This window comes from Glycine soja, chromosome 5 (genome assembly GCF_004193775.1).
Source record: "Glycine soja cultivar W05 chromosome 5, ASM419377v2, whole genome shotgun sequence".
Taxonomy (NCBI): Eukaryota; Viridiplantae; Streptophyta; class Magnoliopsida; order Fabales; family Fabaceae; genus Glycine; species Glycine soja.
In genome coordinates, this window is record NC_041006.1 from 15581310 (window position 1) to 15604363 (window position 23054).

Sequence of the window (23054 nt, forward strand, 5' to 3'; positions counted from 1 at the left end):
ACTATTGTAATTCATAATAAATATTTTTTTCGAGATATTTTATATACACAAACTATCATACTAATTCTCAATTAAGAACTTACCCATATTTTAGGAAGAACTTTGATAACTATTGTAAAACTTAGATATAACTTCACTCAAACATTGCTATCCTTTTTTGTTTCTTATTGTAGAAAATTTTTGCAACTATATAATATTTCTGGTTAGGAATGGAGTCACTGTACAATTATGTTACGTTGAGAGAGCAAGTACAGAAAGAAGGAGAGAGGGGAGAGAGAGTAGTACTCATTGAGGAGAGGCTGGAGCCGAACTGGAGGGTAAACGAATGCTTTTTGTAAGGGAGGCAATGATTCGGACATGCCGAAGACATCTCACCCCCTTCCTCCAAAACGCCAATCTTCTCCTCTCCACTACTTAAATATCTCCCTCTTTCTATATTCCACCAACCACTTCTCATTTTCCCACTAATAACTCCTTGCTTTCGCTTCCAATTCCCAATTCCTCTTTAATTCATTCTGGATTTCTAATTTCTCGCCATACACATAATTGTCTCATAGACATAACAAAGAGAGAGATGCGAAGCATGGCAAGCTCGGCTTCCTCGCGAGGCATTGCAGCCATCGTCGGTGTGGGCCCCAACCTTGGCCTCTCCATCGCTCGCAAGTTCGCTCACGAAGGCTACACAGTTGCCATCCTCGCGCGTGACTTGGGTACGTATCTCTTAGCCGAAAACCAAGAATTCATGTAAAGGGTTTGACTTCAAGCCAATATTTTTCACATCCCATCTTATCATACACAAATAAAACAAAATACTTCTATCATCATTATTATTCTTCTTGCTGTTAGCATATGATACGATATATATGATAGATGCAAATTAATTGATTGACTATATAACAGGGAGGTTGTCAAGATTTGCTGACGAAATAGCGAGGGAAGAGAAGGCGCAGGTTTTTGCTATAAGAATAGACTGTTCCGATTCAAGAAGCGTGAGAGAGGCATTTGAAGGAGTTCTCTCTCTGGGGTTCGTGGAAATTCTCGTCTACAATGCTTACCAGCCATTACCTTGGTACCCCACCTCCTTCCAAGACCTTCGCGTTGATTCCTTCGAAAAATCCCTCGCCATTTCTTCCGTCGGTGCCTTCCACTGCGCTCAACAGGTACCGCTCCATTAAATTTTCTTACAAAGGGATCCAATTCACTTCCTTGAGCAGGATATGTTGTAAACTTTCTCACTTGTCTTCGATTTTTTCAGATATAAAAAAAAAAAAGTCCATTCTATTTCCTTAATTAATTACTAGTACAACCATTGTACTGGTACCTAGCTAGTACCAAGGTCCAAGGTTGGTTATTAACAAGGGGGTTTTAAATATCGGTTGCAATCGCACTGCACTTTCATCGTGTTTTTGTTGATATCATAACAAATCACATATAAATAAGGTTGATACAATTCCAATTATGGTGACAAATAATTAAAATCCTTGATATTATGACTCACGATCGCGGACCGTTCTTTAAAATCTTTATCATGATATATGGTTTTTGTTTGATGAAATAATTAAGGTGCTGTCGGGCATGGTTGAAAGGGGAAAGGGAACGATTCTCTTCACTGGCTGCTCCGCTTCTCTGAACGGCATTGTTGGATACTCTGAACTATGTAAATACCAATTATCCTTACTTTTGGAATGTGTTTTTATTAATTTTGTTGTTGGTGGTGGTGTGGTTTGTTAAATTGAGTTGAATTAATTTTAATTTATGAGAACACTGCACCCAATGGGGGAGATGAGACAGGCTGTGGGAAATTCGCTTTGAGAGCACTATCGCAATGTTTGGCCAAGGAATTTCAACCTCAGGGAGTGCACGTAGCTCATGTTATCATTGACGGTGTCATTGGCCCACCCAGGTTCGTTTCCTTTGTTTATTTGTTCCTCTTATATACTTCCTTTTGCTTATCCTCATTTGGATCTTTTTCTCAACACCACAATCCAATTAATACACCATTTTTTTCTCTCTTTTCTTGTTCTTGTTTTATAGAAACATTGCATATTAATTCTTCCATTTCCTATTTTACTCGTAATTATGCATACCAAAAAATAAAAATAAGATAATGTTTTAGAATAAATAAAATATGTATTGAAATTAGATAGTTTTCTTTTCCTTTGTACATTTTCATTCCTATGTTATATTCCTGACATGTTAAAAAAACATTTCTTAGCATCTAACTTAACTTTAAGAGAATGTTTGGTATTAGGAAAATTTTTAGTTTCTCAAGAATCTGAAGTCAGGAATATTAGTTTCTCATCTTTGGTTTAATTTTTAAAAAAATAACATTTTCAGAAAACAATGCTCCTAGGAATTTTTTTAGCCAAGTTTTTCACAAAAGTATTCCCAGAGGAGAGATGAAATTTATGTTTCTCGAATTAAAAAATAAGTTTAATTGTGATAAAAATATCATGTTATTCTAATTAAATTATTTAATAAGATAAATAATTACAAATTATGGTGAATATGTTATTTTATTTTTAAATGAAACCTATATAAAAATATTTATGATCAATCAAACAAATTTAGTTATTCTTGATAATCATGATTCTTAGAAATTATCATTTCTAAACATGAAATCTTTTTTTACCAAACGTCCCCCAAGTATTATAAGAATACTTTGAGAAATTAATGAATAAGAATCATCTAGTTATTATTATTAATATATATATATTTAAGATCGTTGATTTTTTTTTTTTGTGAACTAAAAAATATAAGATTGATTGGGATAATAAACATATAATGATTCTAAATTGTCAAATAATTTCTTAAATTCTTCTTAATTATATATACTATTTTAGTTATATCATTAGTAAATATGAGATTTCTAATACACTTATTAGTTATTTTAATAGTTAATGTATGATTTCTTAAAAAAAATTAATTGGTTAATAGTATAACAACTTTCACATTACGTAAAAGAAAACTTTCACATCAGCACCCCTATTAAACTTCAAAAATACTTTGTTCATTAATATTGGTTAAAAATAATAAATGGTGTTAGTGGATGTTGAGGCATTGACGGATATGAATTTGCATGCTGTGGGGCACAGAGGACCAATGTTGACGACGACGTCATCATCGTCGCAGAGGAGAAATTCATTGGGGGAGCAAAGCAGTGGAGTAGTGGGAGGAGGTGAGGGTACTATGGACCCGGACTCACTCGCTCAAACCTTCTGGCACTTGCACGTTCAGGACCGAAACGCTTGGACCCAGGAGATGGATCTTCGCTCACCCTCTGCTAGATTCTTCTAGCTACTTCACTCCCTACCTCAATTTAATTAAAAATGTCCCCAGCTCAATTATATATTTTTCACGCTATTGTCAAATCTCAATCACTTCATCCATGATGTCACGGCATCAACCGTGAATTCAATGATGTTTCCAATCAACACTGTTGGGGCCTTGCCGGTGTGCTAAGCTATGTGTATGTACAAAGTGTTATATCATACGTTGTGTTGTTAGTTTGGGTCAATTAAGTCGTAATTATCACTGTTTTTCTTTTTAGAGAGAACGAAAATGATGTATTTTAGTATATCATATGAATATCAATATCATCCGTTTGTGTGTATAATTTATTTAATTTGGATTTGGATTATTCTCTCTTGTCAAAATATGTTTGGCATTTGCAAAACTCGTGATTAATGAGTGATTTGTCGGTAATGAGCCGAGTTGTATGTTTTGGATGGGACTGGGGGTTTTGGGCCCCATTGGTGCAAAAAGTTTAGGGAGCGAAGGAGTGAGATGGGGACATGGTTGCATGGATAATAGCAGGAATTCGTGTTCTATTTTTGGACACAAAAAACTATGTGTACGTATACATGCTTGAATCTTCAAAAGTATTCAAGTTTGAGTCTTGTTATTTTCATGCTATTTACCTTGTTTGTGTTAATCAATTCATGTCGAGGAATTGAAATAGTATGGATTACTATCAATGCACAATAATTGTTTGATTGGTTGTTATATGTGCAAGTGGGAAAAGCAATATATTCTCTTTTCTCTTTGATTTTCCAAAAAAAATAGAAATGGAAGAAAAGTGTCTAAATGAAGAGCTATGTATAGTTGATGGGACCAAGGAACTGGTTTCAGTGATTTTTTAAACTAAATTTTAGATTCAGGTCTTTAAGTGAAAAAAAATGTAATTAATTTTTTATATTAAAAATGATCTATTAGATTTTTTTAACTGACCTAATTATTGATAAAATTGATAAATACTTTATAATAATAACATATTAATCCAAAAATATATATACAAATGGGTCAAAAAGGTAGCAATGTGGCAAGTTGGGATGATTTTTATTGGAGGAGCCGTCATAGATGTTGGGGGCATATATAGCACTAGCAGCTGCACTGACAGCTACATGGAATAGGGTTGATGACGAGAAAGAGGGTTCCACCACATGAAATGGTTGGTGCGATGATGCGTGTTGCATGATTGGAGATGCTTTTGTTTATAGTTCATACAACCATATGATGATTGGGAAGCTATGAATGAATCATATCATATCAATGCTCAAACAAAGAGGTAGGTCCCCAACTCGTATCAGAAAAGTTTGATTACAGCAACGTGTCATGCCACTCTCACGACAATTCCTCATTAATGCAGTTGTTGACTTGTGAGACTAGCCTTGCCTCTTTGCTCATGTTTTGATTTGGGATGATTGATTCATTTGGGTCATTTTTAAAAATTATTTTTGAGATGGTGTCTTTTAAAATTTATTATTGGCATGAATCTGTTGTGATCGTGAATTAAGTTAAAGTATAAGTTTGATTTGTAAGTTTATTAACACATCGATACTTTTTAATTAAAAAAATTAAATAGTTTGTGATACAAATTTTACAAGCAAAATTTATGATTTGACCTAATCTATAGTTAAAACAAATCCGTTTCAGTAATTGACTTTTAGGAGAGATCCATTTTAAAAAATAATAATTTATAAACGTGATCTAAACGAATAAATCATCCTTGATTTTGACAAGAAAGAAGTGTTGTAGTAGAAAATAAAATATGAAGGGTAAGGTTTCGTTGCCACGTCATTGATAAACATAATATAATAGTTCTCGTCTAGACCATCGGGGCAGGTATTTTGGTACCTAATTTTCTACTATAGTATTTTTTTCACGTTTTCTTTGTATCAATCTAGTCGTAGTATTAATTACAATTCTTAATCCGCTGACTGGTTCTAACTGGATTAATTTATAATCTATAACTATTATAAAGAAATTATTATACCATTTTATTTTACATTTTTATATTCAATTATTAGAAATCATATATCATTTTATTTTAACTACCAACTGCAGTTATATTTTTTATCAAACAAATCACTAGGTACAAAAAAAAACCTTTACATACAATTAACTTTCAAGTTCAATCCAAACACAAAGTGCATATTTTGCACTAGTTATTAATTATGGTTTTATTACTGTTGAAGGAAGTAAGAATTAATATATCATTTTATTTTACATTTTTATATTCAATTATTAGAAATCATATATCATTTTATTTTAACTACCAACTGCAGTTATATTTTTTATTAAACAAATCACTACGTACAAAAAAAAACCTTTACATACAATTAACTTTCAAGTTCAGTCCAAACACAAAGTGCATATTTTGCACTAATTATTAAATATGGTTTTATTACTGTTGAAGGAAGAATATAGTATTAATTTATTTAAACTCTTTTTGAGGGAATAATTCAAGTATTTAAAAGTCACCCACACTTAAATGATAGAATTTCAAATAAAAAAAATTTCCTATCACGTCGTTGGTAAAAAAATAACAATTAAAAAAAATTCTTTACATGGTATTCCACGTTGAAAATTAGGGTAAATTTAATTAGAGTACTAACATTCGGAAGAAAAAAAAATAACACAAGACCATTCGCATTGAAATTTAGATAAATTTTACTACTTCTGTCTTAAATATAATATTTTTTTTTAATTAATTCAGCCTTTTATAAAAATTGATCAATTTAGTTAGTAAAATTAAATTTATATTATTTTGTCAAAATTACCCTTAAAATTATGGGGACTTACCATCTCACTCTCTCTATTTAATTACATTCTACCTAATTAATAAATATTTATCTTATCAATTTATGCAATACACAAATTTAAAAGAATCTTGTAAAAAGAAATTAACTTTTTTTTAAAAGGAATCTTACATTTAGGACATAATTAGTAAGTGTTTGTGCTTTTTTTTTCCTAACAATTTTTTGAGCAGCTAGTCTGGTTAGTAGTTATTTTGGGAAGAATGAGCAAGATCAACCGTTAATTATTGCTTTATGTGTTATTGTTGAAGTAATTAAAATATGTATATATAAAGTTATGAATTTAATTTAAATGTATAATCATTGTTATTTATTTTTTTAATACTACCTAAAATCCTATGTACAACAAACAATTACATAATTTATCAATATCAATAAAAATTATTACATTAGTTAATTTATTATAAATTTTAATTTTATTTTAAGATTATCCATAACATTAAATGATTTATAGGTTTTCAAAAAAATGGTTGTTTTTCAAATTCAACCAATGAGTATATTTTGTTTAATTAATAGCTTATAAATATAATCACTTTCATGAAAAAATAGAATATTTCATTAATATATAGAACCCACAATTAGGGATATAAAAATTAACAATTAAATATTCATATATATATATATATATATATATATATGATACGTGTAATATCATTCAATAATAAATTATTATATTTCTTGACGCAACAAATTATACTATAAGATACATTTATTAACTTTTTATAATAAATACATTAAACACACATTTTTTAAAATTTATAAATTTGTTATCATTATTATTTATATATATAAGGGTGTTTTATTACATTTTTATCTTTCGAAGAACTACTGGATAAAATTTATTGTTAATTTTTTATTTATTTAACATTTATTTCTTTCCCTTCAGACTTAATGATGGAGTAGGCAAAAAAAGTAGTGGTACAAAAATCAAGGGTGGTGATGGAGCTCGTTTCAGGCAGTGTCTAGATTATATAGTCTTTATAACAAAGTAGTCGAGTCGTGATATCTTTCTTCTTTATCATTCCTCCTATATTTTATTCATTATGCATTTTTTATTTTTGTAAAAATAATTGAGATTATATATAACATCACACCTATGCACTTTTATTCTCTACTAACAAATAATTGGGTTATACAAATACATGCATATTTCTAAACCATTAACAAAATCCAACATTGTGCCTCAGTCAAGATCACATCCATTGAATTTGACTTTTCAATGGAAAACAATTCAATCTAACAAACGGATACTTAATTTTTAAATTATACCAATATACAATTCAACATCCTACTTATCATATTCACACCTATTGAACTACTTCACTCTCCACTAACAAGCAATACTCTCACGACTCACCTAGCAAAATAGATCATTATAGTTAAATCAATACATAAAATATTGCTTAGACACCTCTAGCTAACTCTTAATGTAAGCTTAAATGAAAGCTCCAAGTGTGACTCATTCTTCTTCTTTTTTTCACAGTAAAAAACGAATATATTAATATAACCTCCGGCAACAAATGCACAAGATGTGTCAATCATTCCAAAGAAAAGTTACAAAAGAACTTACTTAGAAAAATATGAACAAAGATATCCCACCCCAGCTTACCATAATGCATTAGGGCATCGTTCATATATAGAATGACCTACGCCCAACCCATTAACAAATTAAACCGTGCTCCTTTTCCCTGCAAAGTATGTCAAACTGAACTAAACATTTATTGCACGATAGAATTCCTCACCGCAACAACCACCAACAATTATAGATAACAGCCTTACATGTATCGTCCCCTACAAATCATATCAGTGTAGTTGTTTTAGAATTGAAACAGGATCCAAAAGCCACTTATAAATCGGTTCTGGAATTTATACCAGGGAAAATTTCATTAGATATACATTTTTTTCCCATCTAAATATTCGATTACAATTGAAATAACACTATAGGTTGCAAATTTTTTTGGTACCCAAAATGAACTAAAACCAGCAAAAGTTTCTGGAATAGAAATGGTCAAGCATGGTATTTTCTTTTGCATGAGTTCATAAATATTCTGGGTCTTGATGGAAATTAAGGGTAACATCAGGGTACTGGCTATGGTACTCAGGAGAGATAGAGAGTCTATGGATTTACATGTATTTTCTTAAAGTATAAACCTTTTTCTTTTTTGTATTATTATTATTGTTGTTTTAGATAATGCTTGATGCTCATTGTTATTTACACGCAGGAAATTTCGAAGACATGGTTGAAAGTTTCGCTGGTATAAATTCCAGACCGGCCGATTTATAATGATATCCCCATAAGCATTGGACTTCCACTTATGCGAAAGAACAATTTGCTCTTTAGTCATCTAATGACTATCTTCTACTTGAAGATTTGGACATATATGAACAAATTTCAAGCCCAAAGCAGCGTATGGACATTAGAGAAAACAAAATCCAAAGTAGCGTTATGGACAATTTTTTAATTCAAAAGGATGTTTGCTATATAATGTATAGTTTATAAGTGTATGAAAATAGTAAATAATAAATTATAAAACTTTAACTTTTGTTCCATTTTAAAAACAATTTCAGATATCCTAATTTAAATTTTGTTTCAATGAACATAGAAATGTTAGCAAAAAAAATGCTCAAAAACCTCTTCAATTTTTTTTTAAGAAATGGTATGACCTAATAGGGGCCCAACCAATTAAACTCACTTGTAACCCGCAAGACATGAACTCGCCAGACCCAATTGTTCAAAACGGTCAAATGTGGGCCCTAAAAAGTTACAATCTTTTTTGGGTTGGATTGGTCATTTAGGGACCAAACATGACCATTGCTAAGGCCTATTTTTGACATCCTTCCACCAGTGTGATTTGAACCTATTAGTTGTAATATTTTACCCTCCAAGTCTTATCTCTCCATACTTAGCCCACAACACATAAAAATCTCCATAGGGACTTTCCCACTAAAGCTTTGTTAAAAATTTCCAAGTTCTTGATGCCCAAACCTCCCCTTTCTTTAGGCATGTGATTGTCTACCCAATTAAAGGGGGTTGTCATATGTCTGGGTTAAAAGTTAAGAATAGATGGAATTATTGGGAAATGCACTTGGTTAACAGATTTGTTTGTCCAAAGGGAACAATTTTCTAAACTTAGTGTGTGCTCATGGATTAACCTATCTGAGGTATTGGCCTAAGTTGTGACCTTGATTTGTGCATTCTGCCCAAAGGAGAATGTGTTATTATGTTGACTTCACTTTGATAACTTATTGTGTACTAAGCTATATCTTGTCATTTTTTTGATGCATTCGTGTTTTGTCTTAACAAATAATTTCTATGGGAATGGAGTTATTAGAGGAACACACTGGGCTAGGGAATTTGTCTTCCCAAAAGGGTTACTTTTTTTAATCCAGTATGTGATAGATCTAGATGGTCCAATAAGTCATATCTAGACGATCCAAAATACCCATGATTTTGATGATAACAAAGATATAAATAGTTTATAGACTAATGGTTTATGTTAAGTAAGATATGACATACTTGATATAAGCTCATATGGAAAAAAAATTCTATCCTTATGCTTTTACAAGTTATTATCGTCCAAAGGCTAATGAAATTTTTTTTTATTAACTATCTTACTCAGCGTCCAACGCACTTTTATTAAACAAGCATCCAATGGTTTGTGAAAACTAGGTTCTATGTACTATTTGTTCTTACAAGTCCAAAAGGACATAACTAACTTACACAAAGTTTTATATTCAGTTAGTTAGTGTCCATATGGTTGCCATACACGTGAAAGCATCTCGAGGTTCATTCACTCATTCTAATATTTGAATTTTCTCTCTTGATGTATGCTATGATATTTCACTAATTTGAATTTCAAGTGTATAAAGGAAGAGACAAAAGGAATATCATTAGCAATAGAATCAATTGTACAAGTAGTAGAGCAAAGAGTCACAAAAGCATTGAACCTTTATTTCCCTCCCCCCCCCCCCCCCCCTCCCCCTCTTCACTCTCTCTCTCTCCTCAATAAGCTACCGCATAGTAGAAAAGACAAGTTGTTGATAACTTATATTCTCTTGATCATATTTTTGAACTTTTGGATGCACAAGTCTATTATTGGAAAATCCTTGTGAAAACTAGATTGGACGATAATTACAAACAACATATTTTTAATTCTATTTTCATATTTACTAAACCCACATCAAAGGTCTGATCACACTATTCACCCCCCTTTTAGTATGATATTTGTTATTTCAGTTGGTATCAAAGCTCAACCTCTTCAATGGTTGAGCTCCAAAAAGAGCAAAGGAAAATTGATCCTAAGGAAGATGGAAAGCATAGGACAAACTATGAATAGATCGACACTCTTCAATGGTACAAGATTCGATGACTGGAAACAAATAATGCTTGCATTCTTTAAATCCTAGCATAGTAATATGTTGGAGGTTGTAGAGAATGGAAACTACATTCCAGATGATGACAACCTCAAAGAGCTTCCAAGAAAGAGATGGACGGATGAGCAAATAGAGATACTTACTGAAGTCAAAAGCAAGGAATGTCATCATCAATGCACTATCAAAAAAGGAGTATGCAAAGGGGCACTGTATCAAAAGTGCTAAAGAAATATGGGATACTCTTACAATATCATATGAAGGTTCCACTGAGTGGAGACCACATACGACTACACCAACAACCCTTAAGGTTGATAAGCTAATTAAGGAGCAATCTAAAAATGAGGAAGCCAACTTGTGTCTGATGGTTGGTATATGAACAAAAGGATCTGAGTTAGAACAAGAAAAAGAGGTATATTTCGATAACCATGAGTCCTTAAAACAAGCTTATCATGAACTACTATCCAATTCTTCTATTCTTTTAAAACCTAACAAATGCCTTAGAAAGGATTTCAAGAAGTTGTCTAAAGATCATATTGATCTTAAAAAGAAACATGAAGCTAAAGTCAATTGTTCTTTGAAAGAAAACATTGAAGTATGTGATGTTTATGAAAATCTTGAAATAAAAAGGACTAAGCTTTATCTTGAGAATGAAAAGATATCCGAAGATAAAGTTGTTTTGTTGCAAAACTTTCTTGATTTAGAAAACCAACTTAGTGTTTTACAAAAAGACTTAAAAGAGATAATTGAGCTGAATGATAATCTTAAGGAAGATAGATATGATCTTTGGAGAGACAATGCACACATACAAAGAGATTATAAGGACTTGGAAAAGAGTAAACATAATCTTTGGATAGAATGTTAGACCAACAAATGGTCTGCAAAAATCTTAAGTGATGGTTTGGGTAAATCTGAACCTATGATGATGATTTTTTACATTGATTATGCATATAATTAACCTTCTACCTGAATCTACGATGATGGTTTTTAATATTGGTTATGCATATAATTAACCGATGTAAATGTAACTTTTTTTTATATCAATTATGTATATTTTATGAATTTCAAACATTTTCATATTTAAAAAATGCAAAACATATTTTAGCAAAAAAAAGAAATAGTTGAAAAAATCTATGTTTGATCATGTTTGTCACCTAAGCAAATTTATGACCAAAATTAATAATTGGATGAATAATAATATTAAAATTTTAAAAAGACTGAAATGGGATGAAACTTTTTTTTAAAAGACCAATTTCAGATTTCAAATCTCATGCAAACTTTCAAATCCTTGAATTTTACACATAAAAATAAATATTGCATATAATAATCAAAATGGAAATTATAGGTGGCAAGTTACACTGTGATGAAAATATAAGAATAATTTTACTATCCAAACATATTAATAACAAAAAACATGTTTAGATCAAAACTTTAGGTGGATGCATTATCAGATGAGAATATTAACCTCCAATCATCGTTATTTGATTCCCTTACTCCTTAATTTAGTGTCATTATTGTAGCCAGTATTCTAACTTGGTTTTCAAACCCCCATTATCTTATACGCAATAGTGTTTGTATACCGAAAGAGAAACATGTCCGATGACCCAAAGAAAGAACAATGCACTCCTTTTATAGAGTTTTGGTCATCAAAAAATCTCATGAGATATGTACAACAAATCGTGGGATTTAGTTACTCAATATAACGAGAATATTTACATATCATAATTACTTGTAATAAGAATATTTGTATATTACAATTACTTGATTTGCACATATCTCAATTTAATACTGAAAATATTTGATCTGAAAATAGACCATATCATAAATAGATTTCCCATAAAATAAAAAGATTTTAAATTGAAATCAACCTAAAATCAATTAAACACGTATACTCCTAAAAAGGAAAATCCTATCACTTAATTAAGTGAAATCCTATCAGAAAAGATTATCCAAAGATATTTTTTTATAACAAAATTGTACAAATATGTATACAACTAGAATTTGGATCCTCTCCAGTCTCCAACCAAATTTGTCTACGGTACTGTTGCAAAATCTTGCCCATTGATTGTTATTGCAATAGTAGCTAATAAAGAGAAAGAATGTGATCAATGTTAAAAAAAACTGGTGTAGAGGATCTGCCGCAAAGACATTAGAGGATTTGCATTCATACAATTATTATCAGACATATAAGAATAGAAAAAGAGAAAAATGTGAAATAACTCAAATAAGAAAGCTGATGAAAAAAATGATATTGCAAAAATATTAATATAACTATGTCAATTCAATAAGGCCCAGATTCAGACTTTGCACTCTTTATCGATCTGCAAAATAAGAGAACCATATAGTAGGCAATATATACAGTTTGACTACAAAGCAACATCCTGATTACTACAAAGCAATTGGAGAAATTGCTTTATGCCCCGGAACCAACAGACTCAAATAATGCAATATTGGGGACCATTTCAACAATCGACTATAGTGCAGAACAAAACAAGATGAAGATACTATTTAACATTCTCGTCAGACTATGGTCTATATCAATTACTCACTATATATGGGAATGGGAACCAGCTAATATGTATAGAAGAAAGCCACAATTCTAAAACCGCAAACCCAAAATTTCAAGTTTAATTCTGCTCCACTAACTACCCATCTAATCATACCAATAATGATTGACATAAATAATAAAAATTAATGTTTAAAGATCAATTAATACAGAATTCGAATCCTAATTAACTTTAAATATGAAAAAAATATTTATCTTATTTATATTCATGGTCCCCAATAAATATTAATTATTATTTTGAGTTACTTTTATACAAATACTATAACCAAGAAAAAAAAAAAACTACTCGTCTTATCGTGAATTCCCACCTTCATTATTTTCGTGATAACCGACATCTACTTACAAATAGTGTCATTATAAGAATTTTAACCAATATACACACACTCTAAAAAAATCTCAATTTATACTAGTTTGACTCTTATTTTCCAAAGTGCACCATTTGTCTGACATTAAGAAGTCAGGATTTGTCAACCCAACTTACAACGGATGCTTTCGTTTTTTTTTTTTAATTTTTAATTTATGTTTTAGTTTAAATTATCAAAAATATTTTAAATTTAAACGTCCGTACTTTTTTATTTTAAATATTATATTATATAAAAAATATATTTAATTGATTTTAAAAATAATTTTTTATTAAAGTAATTTTTTATTATATTATTTAATTTTTAAAAGTTAATAATACACTTTGTTTGATAATATTTAATTTATACAAGACTTTTGAACTTTTGATTTTTTTTAAAATATGTTTTATAAAGAACACAATGAACATATAGTTATCACAGTTTAATTATATTTTATGAAGAAATTAAAACTCTCAAATAACAATTGAAAATAATAAAATGAAATTGAAACATAATAAAACAAAAATAACGCAATATACTAACAATAACAATTTCAACATGAAAATGACAAAAAATAATCTTAGTTTGAAAGGTGTTTTGCAGCGAACATGTCTTCTTCCAATAGTTGAATTATTGGTTTGTTAAAAATAACTAAAAATTTTATTAGACAAAAACGTTTCCAGTAGTTGGATTCTATTGACACCTTTAACACGTCTTCATTGGTTTTCAACTCTATTATTTGATACTCAATTAATTTTTTTAAATATTTTGTATGGCCTAACTGTTAAAAGAACAATTGTCTGACCAATTGTGATTCGTGATTCCATAAGGGAAAGCCCCTATAGGCACAACTTGCTTGATAACATCCTTGAATTTTTCGATGCTACACCCTGAAGGAATTTGAAATCTTATTGTGTTTGTTCTAGTGAAGGAGCAACCCAAGAAATCGCCTTGTCGTGGTATCTTCCATTTGTCATTGTAATACAACATTGCATCATGAGTAGGAGTGATGGTGGATCGAAGTAGGTTGAGTATACCATCGAGTTGATGGTACATAATAATTTTATAGGGTCAACACATGAGTATTGCTCATTGCACATTAACATTGTGCAAACATCATCATTTTTAATTGCAAAGAATGAAAAAAAGATTGTTGACCTGCATCTATGGATGATTGTTGGTAATAGATTTTATCAACAAATTGGTAATTGGTTAACCGAAAGGTGTTGTGAATTATATTGTTCAGTGTATCAAAAGAACAATTTTCAAGAACTTGCATCAATATTGGAGTAGGATATTGAAAATAAACAATAGTTTGGTTGTGAATGATTGATCCATTGGAAAAATGAATGTTAATCTCTAGTTAGAAATGATTTGAGTGTTTGTTTCTCCTAAGAATGTCATAGTATTGAGATTGAATATGATTTGTGAATGTATGTTGTGTGGATGTGTATGGCTATATTGAGGGTGTTTTGTGTTATTTATAGTTGTTTGAACCTACACTCTGTCGATGTTTATTGACACGTCATTATTCTAATTTCACTTTTATCGATATAATGCATAGTGTTGTGAATTTACAAAAAACAAACATTAAATTAACAACTCACTATTTAAATTTAAGTCTGAAAATAATAATAATGGACGTCTGGAGCACAACGTAGCAAAGTAAAATCAAATTCAAAATTAACAATACTTTACAATTTACACTCATCTCTAAAAAATAATATATGCTTCACCAGCAAAATTGACATTGAATTTCCAACTCATACTTTAAATTTAAGTATGAAAGTAATAATAATGGACGCCTGATGCACCAGACAACAAGGTAAAATCACAGTCGAAATTCATAACAATTTGCAATATACCTAAGTCTCTGAAAAAATAATATATGTTTCACCAGCACAAGTGACATTGAATTGCCAACTCACAACTCACCATGTAGTAGGGTAAAATCACAGTTGAAATTGACAACACTTTGCAATTTACCCAAGTCTCTAAAAAAACAATAAATGTTTTACCAACAAAACTGACATTGATTTTACAACTCAATTTAAATTCAAGTCTCAAAGTGATAATGGGTGATCTGGTGCACTAAGTAGTACGGTAAAATCTTAGTCAAAATTGACAACACTTTCTAATTTACCCAAGTCTCTAAAAAAACAATAGATGTTTCACCAACAAAATTGACATTGATTTGAAAACTCACAATTTAAATTCAAGTCTCAAGTGATAATGGGTGGTCTGGTGCACCAAGTAGTAGGCTAATATCACAATCGAAAATTGATAACACTTTACAATTTATCCAAGTCTCTGAAAAAACAATAAATGTTTCACCAACAAAATTGATGTTGATTTGACAACTCACAATTTGCATTCAATTCTCAAAATGATAATGGACGGTCTAGTGCACCAAGTAGTAGGGTAAAATCACAGTAAAAAAATTTACAACACTATGCATTATATTGAAAAAAGCAAAATTACAATAATGACATGTGTCAATAAACGTCAATGGGGTGAAGCTTCAAGCAACTATAAATAACACAAAACACCCTCACACATTTGCACAACATACCTTCACAAACCATATTCAATCTCAATACTATGACATTCTTAGGAGAAACAAACACTCAAATCATTTCTAACTCAAGATTAGCATTCATTTTCCCAAATGGATCAATCATTCACAACTAAATTGGTGTTTATTTTCAATGTCTTACTCCAATACCGATGTGAGTTTCTAAAAATTGTTTTTTTGATACACTGAACAGTAGAATTCACAACACTCTTCGGCTAACCAATGACCAATTTGTGAATGAAATTTACTACTGACAACCATCCATAGATGCAGGTTAGCAATCTTTTTTTCATTCTCTGTAATTGAAAAATGATGATGATGTTTGCACAATGTTAATATGCAATGAGCAATACTCATGTGTTGGTTCTATAGAATTATTATGTACCATCAACAAAATACCCGATGGTATACTCAACCTACTTCGATCCACCATCACTCCTACTCATGATGCAATGTTGTATTACAACAACAAGTGGAAGATACCACGACAACGCAATTTTTTGGGTTACTCATTCACTAGGACAAACCCAATTAAATTTCAAATTCTTTCACAATGTAGCATTGAAAAACTCAATGATGTTATCAAGTAAGTTGCGCTTATAGGGGTTTCCCCTTATGGAATTCATGAATCATAATTGGTCAGACAATTGTTCTTTCGACAGTCAGGCCATACAAAATATTTAGAAAAAATAATCGAGTATCAAATAATAGAGTTGAAAACCAATGAAAGGTGTTAATAAAATCCAACTACTGGAAGTGTTTTTATCTAATAGAAATTTTAACTATTTTTAACAAACTAATAATCCACCTATTGGACGAAGACATGCCCGCTGCACAACATCTTTCAAACTAAGATTACTTGTCATTTTCATGTTGAAATTGTTATTGTTTGTACATTGCGTTATTTTCGTTTTATTATGTTCCATTTATTATGTTTCAAATTCATTTTATTATTTTTAATTGTTATTTGAGAGTTTTAATTTCTTCATAAAATATAACTATACTACGATAACTATATGTTTATTGTGTTCTTTATAAAACATATTTAAAAAAAATCAAAAGTTCAAAAGTATTGTATAAATTAAATATTATAAAAAAAGCCTAATATCAACTTTTAAAAATTAAATAATATAAAAAATTATATTTTTTTAATAACATCATTTTCTTAAACAAATAAAAATTATTTTAATAAAAAATTATTTTTAAAATCAATGAATTTTTTTATATAATATAATATTTAAAATAAAAAGTATAGAAGTTTAAATTTAATATTTTTAATAATTTAAACTAAAAAATAAATTAAAAATTAAAAATAAAATTTAAATTAAAAAAACAAAATTACCGTTTAGAAGTCGGGTTGACAAATCATAACCCCTCAATGCCACTTACAAATGGTATACTTTAGAAAATAAGAGTCAAACTAGTGTAGATTGAGATCTTTTTAAAGAGGGTGCGTATATTGGTAAAAATTCTGTTGTTATGGATAGAGAATAGGATTTGTCACTGTTTTAGGTTTTAAAAAAGTGAATATTTTGTATGGACTTAAGAATCTAAATATAATTTTATCATCCACTACTACAAAATGACCCTTCTACATCGGTTAAAACGCCCCTTTTACAACGATTATAATGCGATGTCGTAGCCCGCGTCGTTAAAAGACCAACCCCATTTTACATCAGTTGTTTGACCGATGTAGAAACGCTTCATTCAAAGATGGGTCTGGACCTAAGCTCGTCTTAGTTTCATTGGCAATCTACATCGGTTATGTTGAACACCGTCGTAGAAGCAAGCCAATCTACATCGGTTTTTTGGCCACCCGCTATAGATTCAGGGACAATCTACATCGATCTCCATATAAACCGTTGTAGTATCATCATCATTTTACATCGGTTATAATCATAACTGTCGTAAACGCTTGACTATTCTACATCGGTTATCCTAATAACCGATGTAGAATTTCAGACACAAAAAATATGTTTATCTAATTCTAGAAGGCAGACACAACTCAACTTTATTTTCCCAACACAAAGGTTCATCAATATATAAACATATCCTCACTTAAGAAAAGAAGCATAGAGAAACTGAAACATGGCAACATGTTTCAAACCTTTTGGACTCCATTGAACAAAAAGAGCAACATAGTTTAATCTAACAATCACAAGAATTGGCACCCATTCTTATCATTCCAGGTTCCAAACATATCTACAAAGACCACATGGTTTGTCTTTTAATTTGATATTTTGTATAATGTATATATATACAGACAATTCTAAAAATTCACCAAGATCTAGGGTTATAAGTATAATGTTCTAAATCACATAGGCACTCATGATTTAATTGTAGTCATGGGATGCAATAACTATTCTATTTGATCTTGCACTCCAATCTATCCCAGAAATTACTTGGTCATGCTGAGAAAAAAGCCAAGAAACTGTTGGGTTACAAGTGTGGGGTGAAGTTCCACATCAGGCAAAAGTGAAAAGGTTGAGCACCATATAAGTGAGGAGAAGACCCATAAACCTGAGCCTTAAGGTTTTAGGTTAGAGTGTGATGTCAGGTCTCCTTATATGGTGGCTCGTGGTCCACAGGTGTACCCCTCGAATCTCCCCAACAATTGGTATCAGAGCCGATGGTTCAAATTGGTGACCAGCTCAAACGAATATGCAAGTACCGCAGGTAGCCAAAATGGCTAGCGACACAGCATATCGAGGAGGAGACTACCATGTGAAAAAGACTCACACTTGAGAGGGAGATGTGTTGGGTTACAAGTGTGAGGTGAAGTTCCACATCAGGTAGAAGTGAAAAGGTTGAGTACCATATAAGTGAGGAGAAGACCCATAAACCTAAGCCTCCTGAGCCTTAAGGTTTTGGAATAAAGTGTAATGTCAGACTTCCTTATATGGTGACTCGTGATGTACCCCTCGAATCTCCCCAACAGAAACACCAAAAAAATTATTCCTCATACAATTAAGTTGACTAACAAGATTATTTGACTTATATTAATCTCCTACCTTATGCTCAAAAAAGAATCTCTTACTTTTTTAGTAAGCTAAACTCACTAATATTTAAATAATTTATTTTTTATATGCATTACTTATACTACTTAACTTTTATTTGTATTAGTAATTAATAATAATAATAATAATATATAATAAATCTAAACTTCTTCAAGTCACTCTATTTTTTTAATATCTATTTAATTTATTTTTATGTATAAATGAAGAAATAACAAAATGTTTAAAAAAATTAAAAAAATGAACAACTAACATTTTAACTACCCTAATCTAGATTTTAAATATAATTAGTATCTTAATCCTAGAAGATATTTTTTTATATAGTGAAAATTGCTATAAGATAAATATTTTGAATGTATATATAAGAGTGGATTATAAAAGATTGATAGTTTCTTCTATTTAATAGGATTAATATAAATAAAATTAAATGGTTTACGAATAAAATAAAAATTAAATAATTTTCAAATCATTTTTACAGTGACTTGAAAGAGTTTGGATTCATTTTATATCAGTATTATTAACATATTTAAGTTAAGTAGCATTGATAAAGTACATAGAAAATAAATTAAATTATTTAAATATTATGAGTTTAACGTAAAATATTAATATGAGCCAAATTAGATTGGCACGTAATTGTTGTATCATGAATGCATGAATAGAAAGTGGATGCTTAGATTAATTTATTTCGGAGAAATAAAATTTTTTTTAAGAGCTTCCCAAGAGAGCTATAAAAATTTATTATTGCTGAAAAATAAGCAGGAAGAAGAAAAATGTTAGTAATCATAAAAATATACCATTTCAAGAAGCTGTCGTTCTTGTTCTTCTTTCCTCTTCTCAATAATTGATTTTCAAGCAAGAAGCCTCTTGTGTTCTTTGGCCACAACCTCTGACAAAGAGGGAAGTAAAGCTCCAAGTTTTGATGATCTCTTATCAGGAGGATAAATCATCTGTCTTGCTTTATTTAATTCTTCAGCAAAATTGGCCAAGTGATCCCTTAAGCCATCAGACTCAAGACTCTGCATTAAAAATCAATCAGACAATTGCCATAAATAAAAACAACTGATAAATTGAGAAACAGTACTGGGTGCTTACATTTAAAACTTCATTATTAACAACTGATTCAAGACATTTTTGTTAACAAAAGCATTCATTATTTTTATATTACATTTGTATAACGATACTGCAGAAAAACAATTGATTAACAAAGTCATGTATTCTGAGGATAACATAACATGCCAGAAATTTTATCTGTAAAGTTATTTAGATTAACTTCAAACAAACAATAAAAAACTATGTTCACTGCCCCATTAAAACCACACCAGAATGAACAAAACCATACCTTTTTGCAAAAAATCACAGCATTTTTCATGTGGTCAACTCTCATTGATACAAACTTCTACTTAACAGCATCTACAGAAACCTTTTCCACTTGAGAGAAATCAAAGAAGGGGATCATCCCCGATAAGGTTTCAATCTTCATAGATTGGTACACATTAGACACCTAGAAGACCAAGGGGGAACACGTTAGAATGCATTATCTTTGCATAACAGAAGGAAAAATACATTTACTTTACCCCCCAAAAAAAGCAAAAGAGGAAAATGAACCTGCTGCAGCAACCTCATGGTAGCCAGTCTTTCCAGTGCTGGAACATACTGAGCTAATTGCACCTCTGGAACAGATTATGCAGTAGAAAGCTTACCCCCTAACTTTGAGATTTTAGTTATTAAGGGCAGTGCTTTTAATGCAAGATTTGAGGGATAAAACTCATGTTCCAAAAGATGGTAAATGTCCTTCACTTCCTGTGTCACACAAGACATCATTTTGAAAAGATTGCATTTAACTTGACAATAGTCATGGTAATCCAGAGTTCACCAAACCTCCAATTGAAGGCAAAATGAAATTGAACAAAAAAACATATATGACAAATCAAAACAAGAGTTTTTAACATCAAGTCAAATTAATTAAATCATGATTACTAAATCAGCTATGGAGAATCCTAATAAATAAACATCATCATCATCATTAGTCTACAATGGAAAAAGCGTTAACGAGTAAGAATAAGATCATTACACATGGAATATTGATATGTGCTATAAGAATCCAGAAAGGCTGAGAAAGAATCAATCATAAAATCACATTCACATATCAATAGCATCAACACACATTATTAGAGAAGAAAAGAGTGAGAAGCAAAAAAATGGGAGCAGAGCCTTTGTCCAAGAACGATGTTGCACTTGCACAAACACAAGCTCCCTTCGTTCTTGGGCTCCAACCTTCAGCACTTGTTGAGCACGTGGCACATGTGGATTGGTCCTTGCTTGATCAAATTCCCAGTGAACAGGGTGGCTCCATTCCTATACTCGCCTCCAAATAAGCAAAAATTACCAATCAAGCATATCCTAACAATGTCCAAAGTGTAGCATAAAGGACTACACAAGTGAAACTCAGAATGAACAAAACAATAGCAAGGGAAGCAGAAGAATCATTCCATGGTTGCATACCTCAGAGAAAAGAGAGCAAGGAAAACCCATAAAGAGGCTAAGGACACCGAGAAACACTTCATCATTGCGGGCAGGTCTGTTCCACCAAACAACAGTTCCCACTCAGTTAAATAATGATAAAATCTCCAACTTCATAGTACATTATTTATATAATTTATAATAAATTAAATTTGAAATAACAAATACAATATAATAATATAAGGATGATGCATTATGAACTATAAATATAAGCTTATCCTTCCCCAGCGGAGATGAGGAGCCGCTGCCGCTGCTGCTGCCACCGCCACCTGAAACCTTCTTCCTCCGTCGCGTCTTCCTCTTCCGCATCAAGCTCACTAAGGTTTGCACCTTGCTTCTCTCCCTTGTCCCTTCCTCACCCAAGTGAGCCACTAAGTCGTGTAACTCGGATGAGTCATCATCGTCCTCCTCCACCTCCCTCTTTCCTTTCTCCTCCGGCTACCATCAATCCATCACCATAAACCATGCAACATTGCCACCCCTTCTCCTCCCCTTACACGTCTCCACAGACAACACGCATAACAGAAAAACACAAATGAACATCAACAACGCAAAACTGCCACATAACAGAAAACACAAATGAACATAAAATAAACAAAGGAGATTGAGAGAGAGGAAAGTGAAATAGAAAAAAAAATAGAAGGGATTGAAAGATATGGGGAAAGAAGAGGGTCTGTTGTTTACGATGAAACCCCCAAATCCGCCATTGAGTCCATGTCAGTAATCGAAGAGTTCAGGAAGCTTATGTTGCTCTCCGATGGGGCTCTCTTCTTGGTTGAATTCGAACTCTGGAATCGCGGCACAAAAATGGGGTTTCGTTGGTCACGAGAAGGTTCGAGAACGCAGAGCGCATTTCCTATATACATGCGAGAAATAGGAATGGGAAAGGACGTTAATTTTAAAGATGGTCTTTAATGAACCGTATTTGAACCCATATATTTAAATACGGTCTTTAGTAAACCACCTTTAAACATTCGATTTTTAAAACGGGTTTCTAAAACCGTGTTTGTATATTTTTTATTATTTACGTGTTCAAATTTAAGACGAATCTTAAGAACCATAGTTGATTTGATGTTTTAAAATATAGTTTTTTTTAGCAGTGATCCAACGTAATGCCCTCTTGCCGTGAAAGAATTCAAAATTTCACATATGGATTAATTGCTTTTAGCCAGCTTTTACAAGAGATTAATTTGTGTGAATTATGTTTCCATAATTAATCTATATCTATATATAAAAGAGAAGGAAATTGAAAATACTGAAATACCCATTCTGAGAGGTTGACAGTTGTCCAAAATTTTGGTTTTTTGTCAAAATGCCTATGGCTGAGAGCTTGACACCTGTCCAATTTTTTGTTTTTTTGATCATTTAAACTGAAGTATGTGGAATATACTAAAATACCCATGACTGTCCAATTGCCACTCCTCTGTGCCACGTTTTTTTTAGATGGACAATTTTCATTTTTTGAGTGTGCCACGTTGCTTCATTTGTTGACGCGTGCATTTTTGCTCTGACTTCATCTGAGATGCGTGCCACACAGAGATTGAGTCTGTCTTCATCTCACCACTCTTC

At 31.2% G+C, this 23054-nt stretch overlaps 1 protein-coding gene and 1 long non-coding RNA gene across 4 annotated transcripts; one reads left to right on the forward strand and one right to left on the reverse strand.

Moving 5' to 3' along the window:
- Positions 1 to 214: 214 nt before the first annotated feature.
- LOC114412360 (3-ketodihydrosphingosine reductase-like) lies at positions 215 to 3640 on the forward strand. Its single transcript, XM_028376213.1, has 5 exons — positions 215 to 710; positions 901 to 1160; positions 1564 to 1657; positions 1792 to 1903; positions 3096 to 3640. Exons 1-5 carry the CDS (start codon positions 575 to 577, stop codon positions 3295 to 3297), a joined length of 804 nt encoding a protein of 267 aa, XP_028232014.1. The 5' UTR covers positions 215 to 574; the 3' UTR covers positions 3298 to 3640.
- Positions 3641 to 12365: 8725 nt separating this feature from the next.
- Positions 12366 to 22377, reverse strand: LOC114412361. Of its 3 annotated transcripts, none has more exons than XR_003666690.1 (7): positions 22170 to 22375; positions 21468 to 22041; positions 21240 to 21365; positions 20571 to 20765; positions 20305 to 20466; positions 19760 to 19981; positions 12382 to 12552 (listed from the first exon to the last, which is right to left on the reverse strand). It is a non-coding gene; the product is annotated as an uncharacterized LOC114412361 (long non-coding RNA). The 3 variants fall into 3 exon arrangements; XR_003666692.1 differs by having other exon boundaries at positions 12384 to 12552; positions 21240 to 21320; XR_003666691.1 differs by having other exon boundaries at positions 12366 to 12552; positions 20571 to 21320; positions 22170 to 22377.
- Between the last annotated feature and the right edge of the window lie 677 nt (positions 22378 to 23054).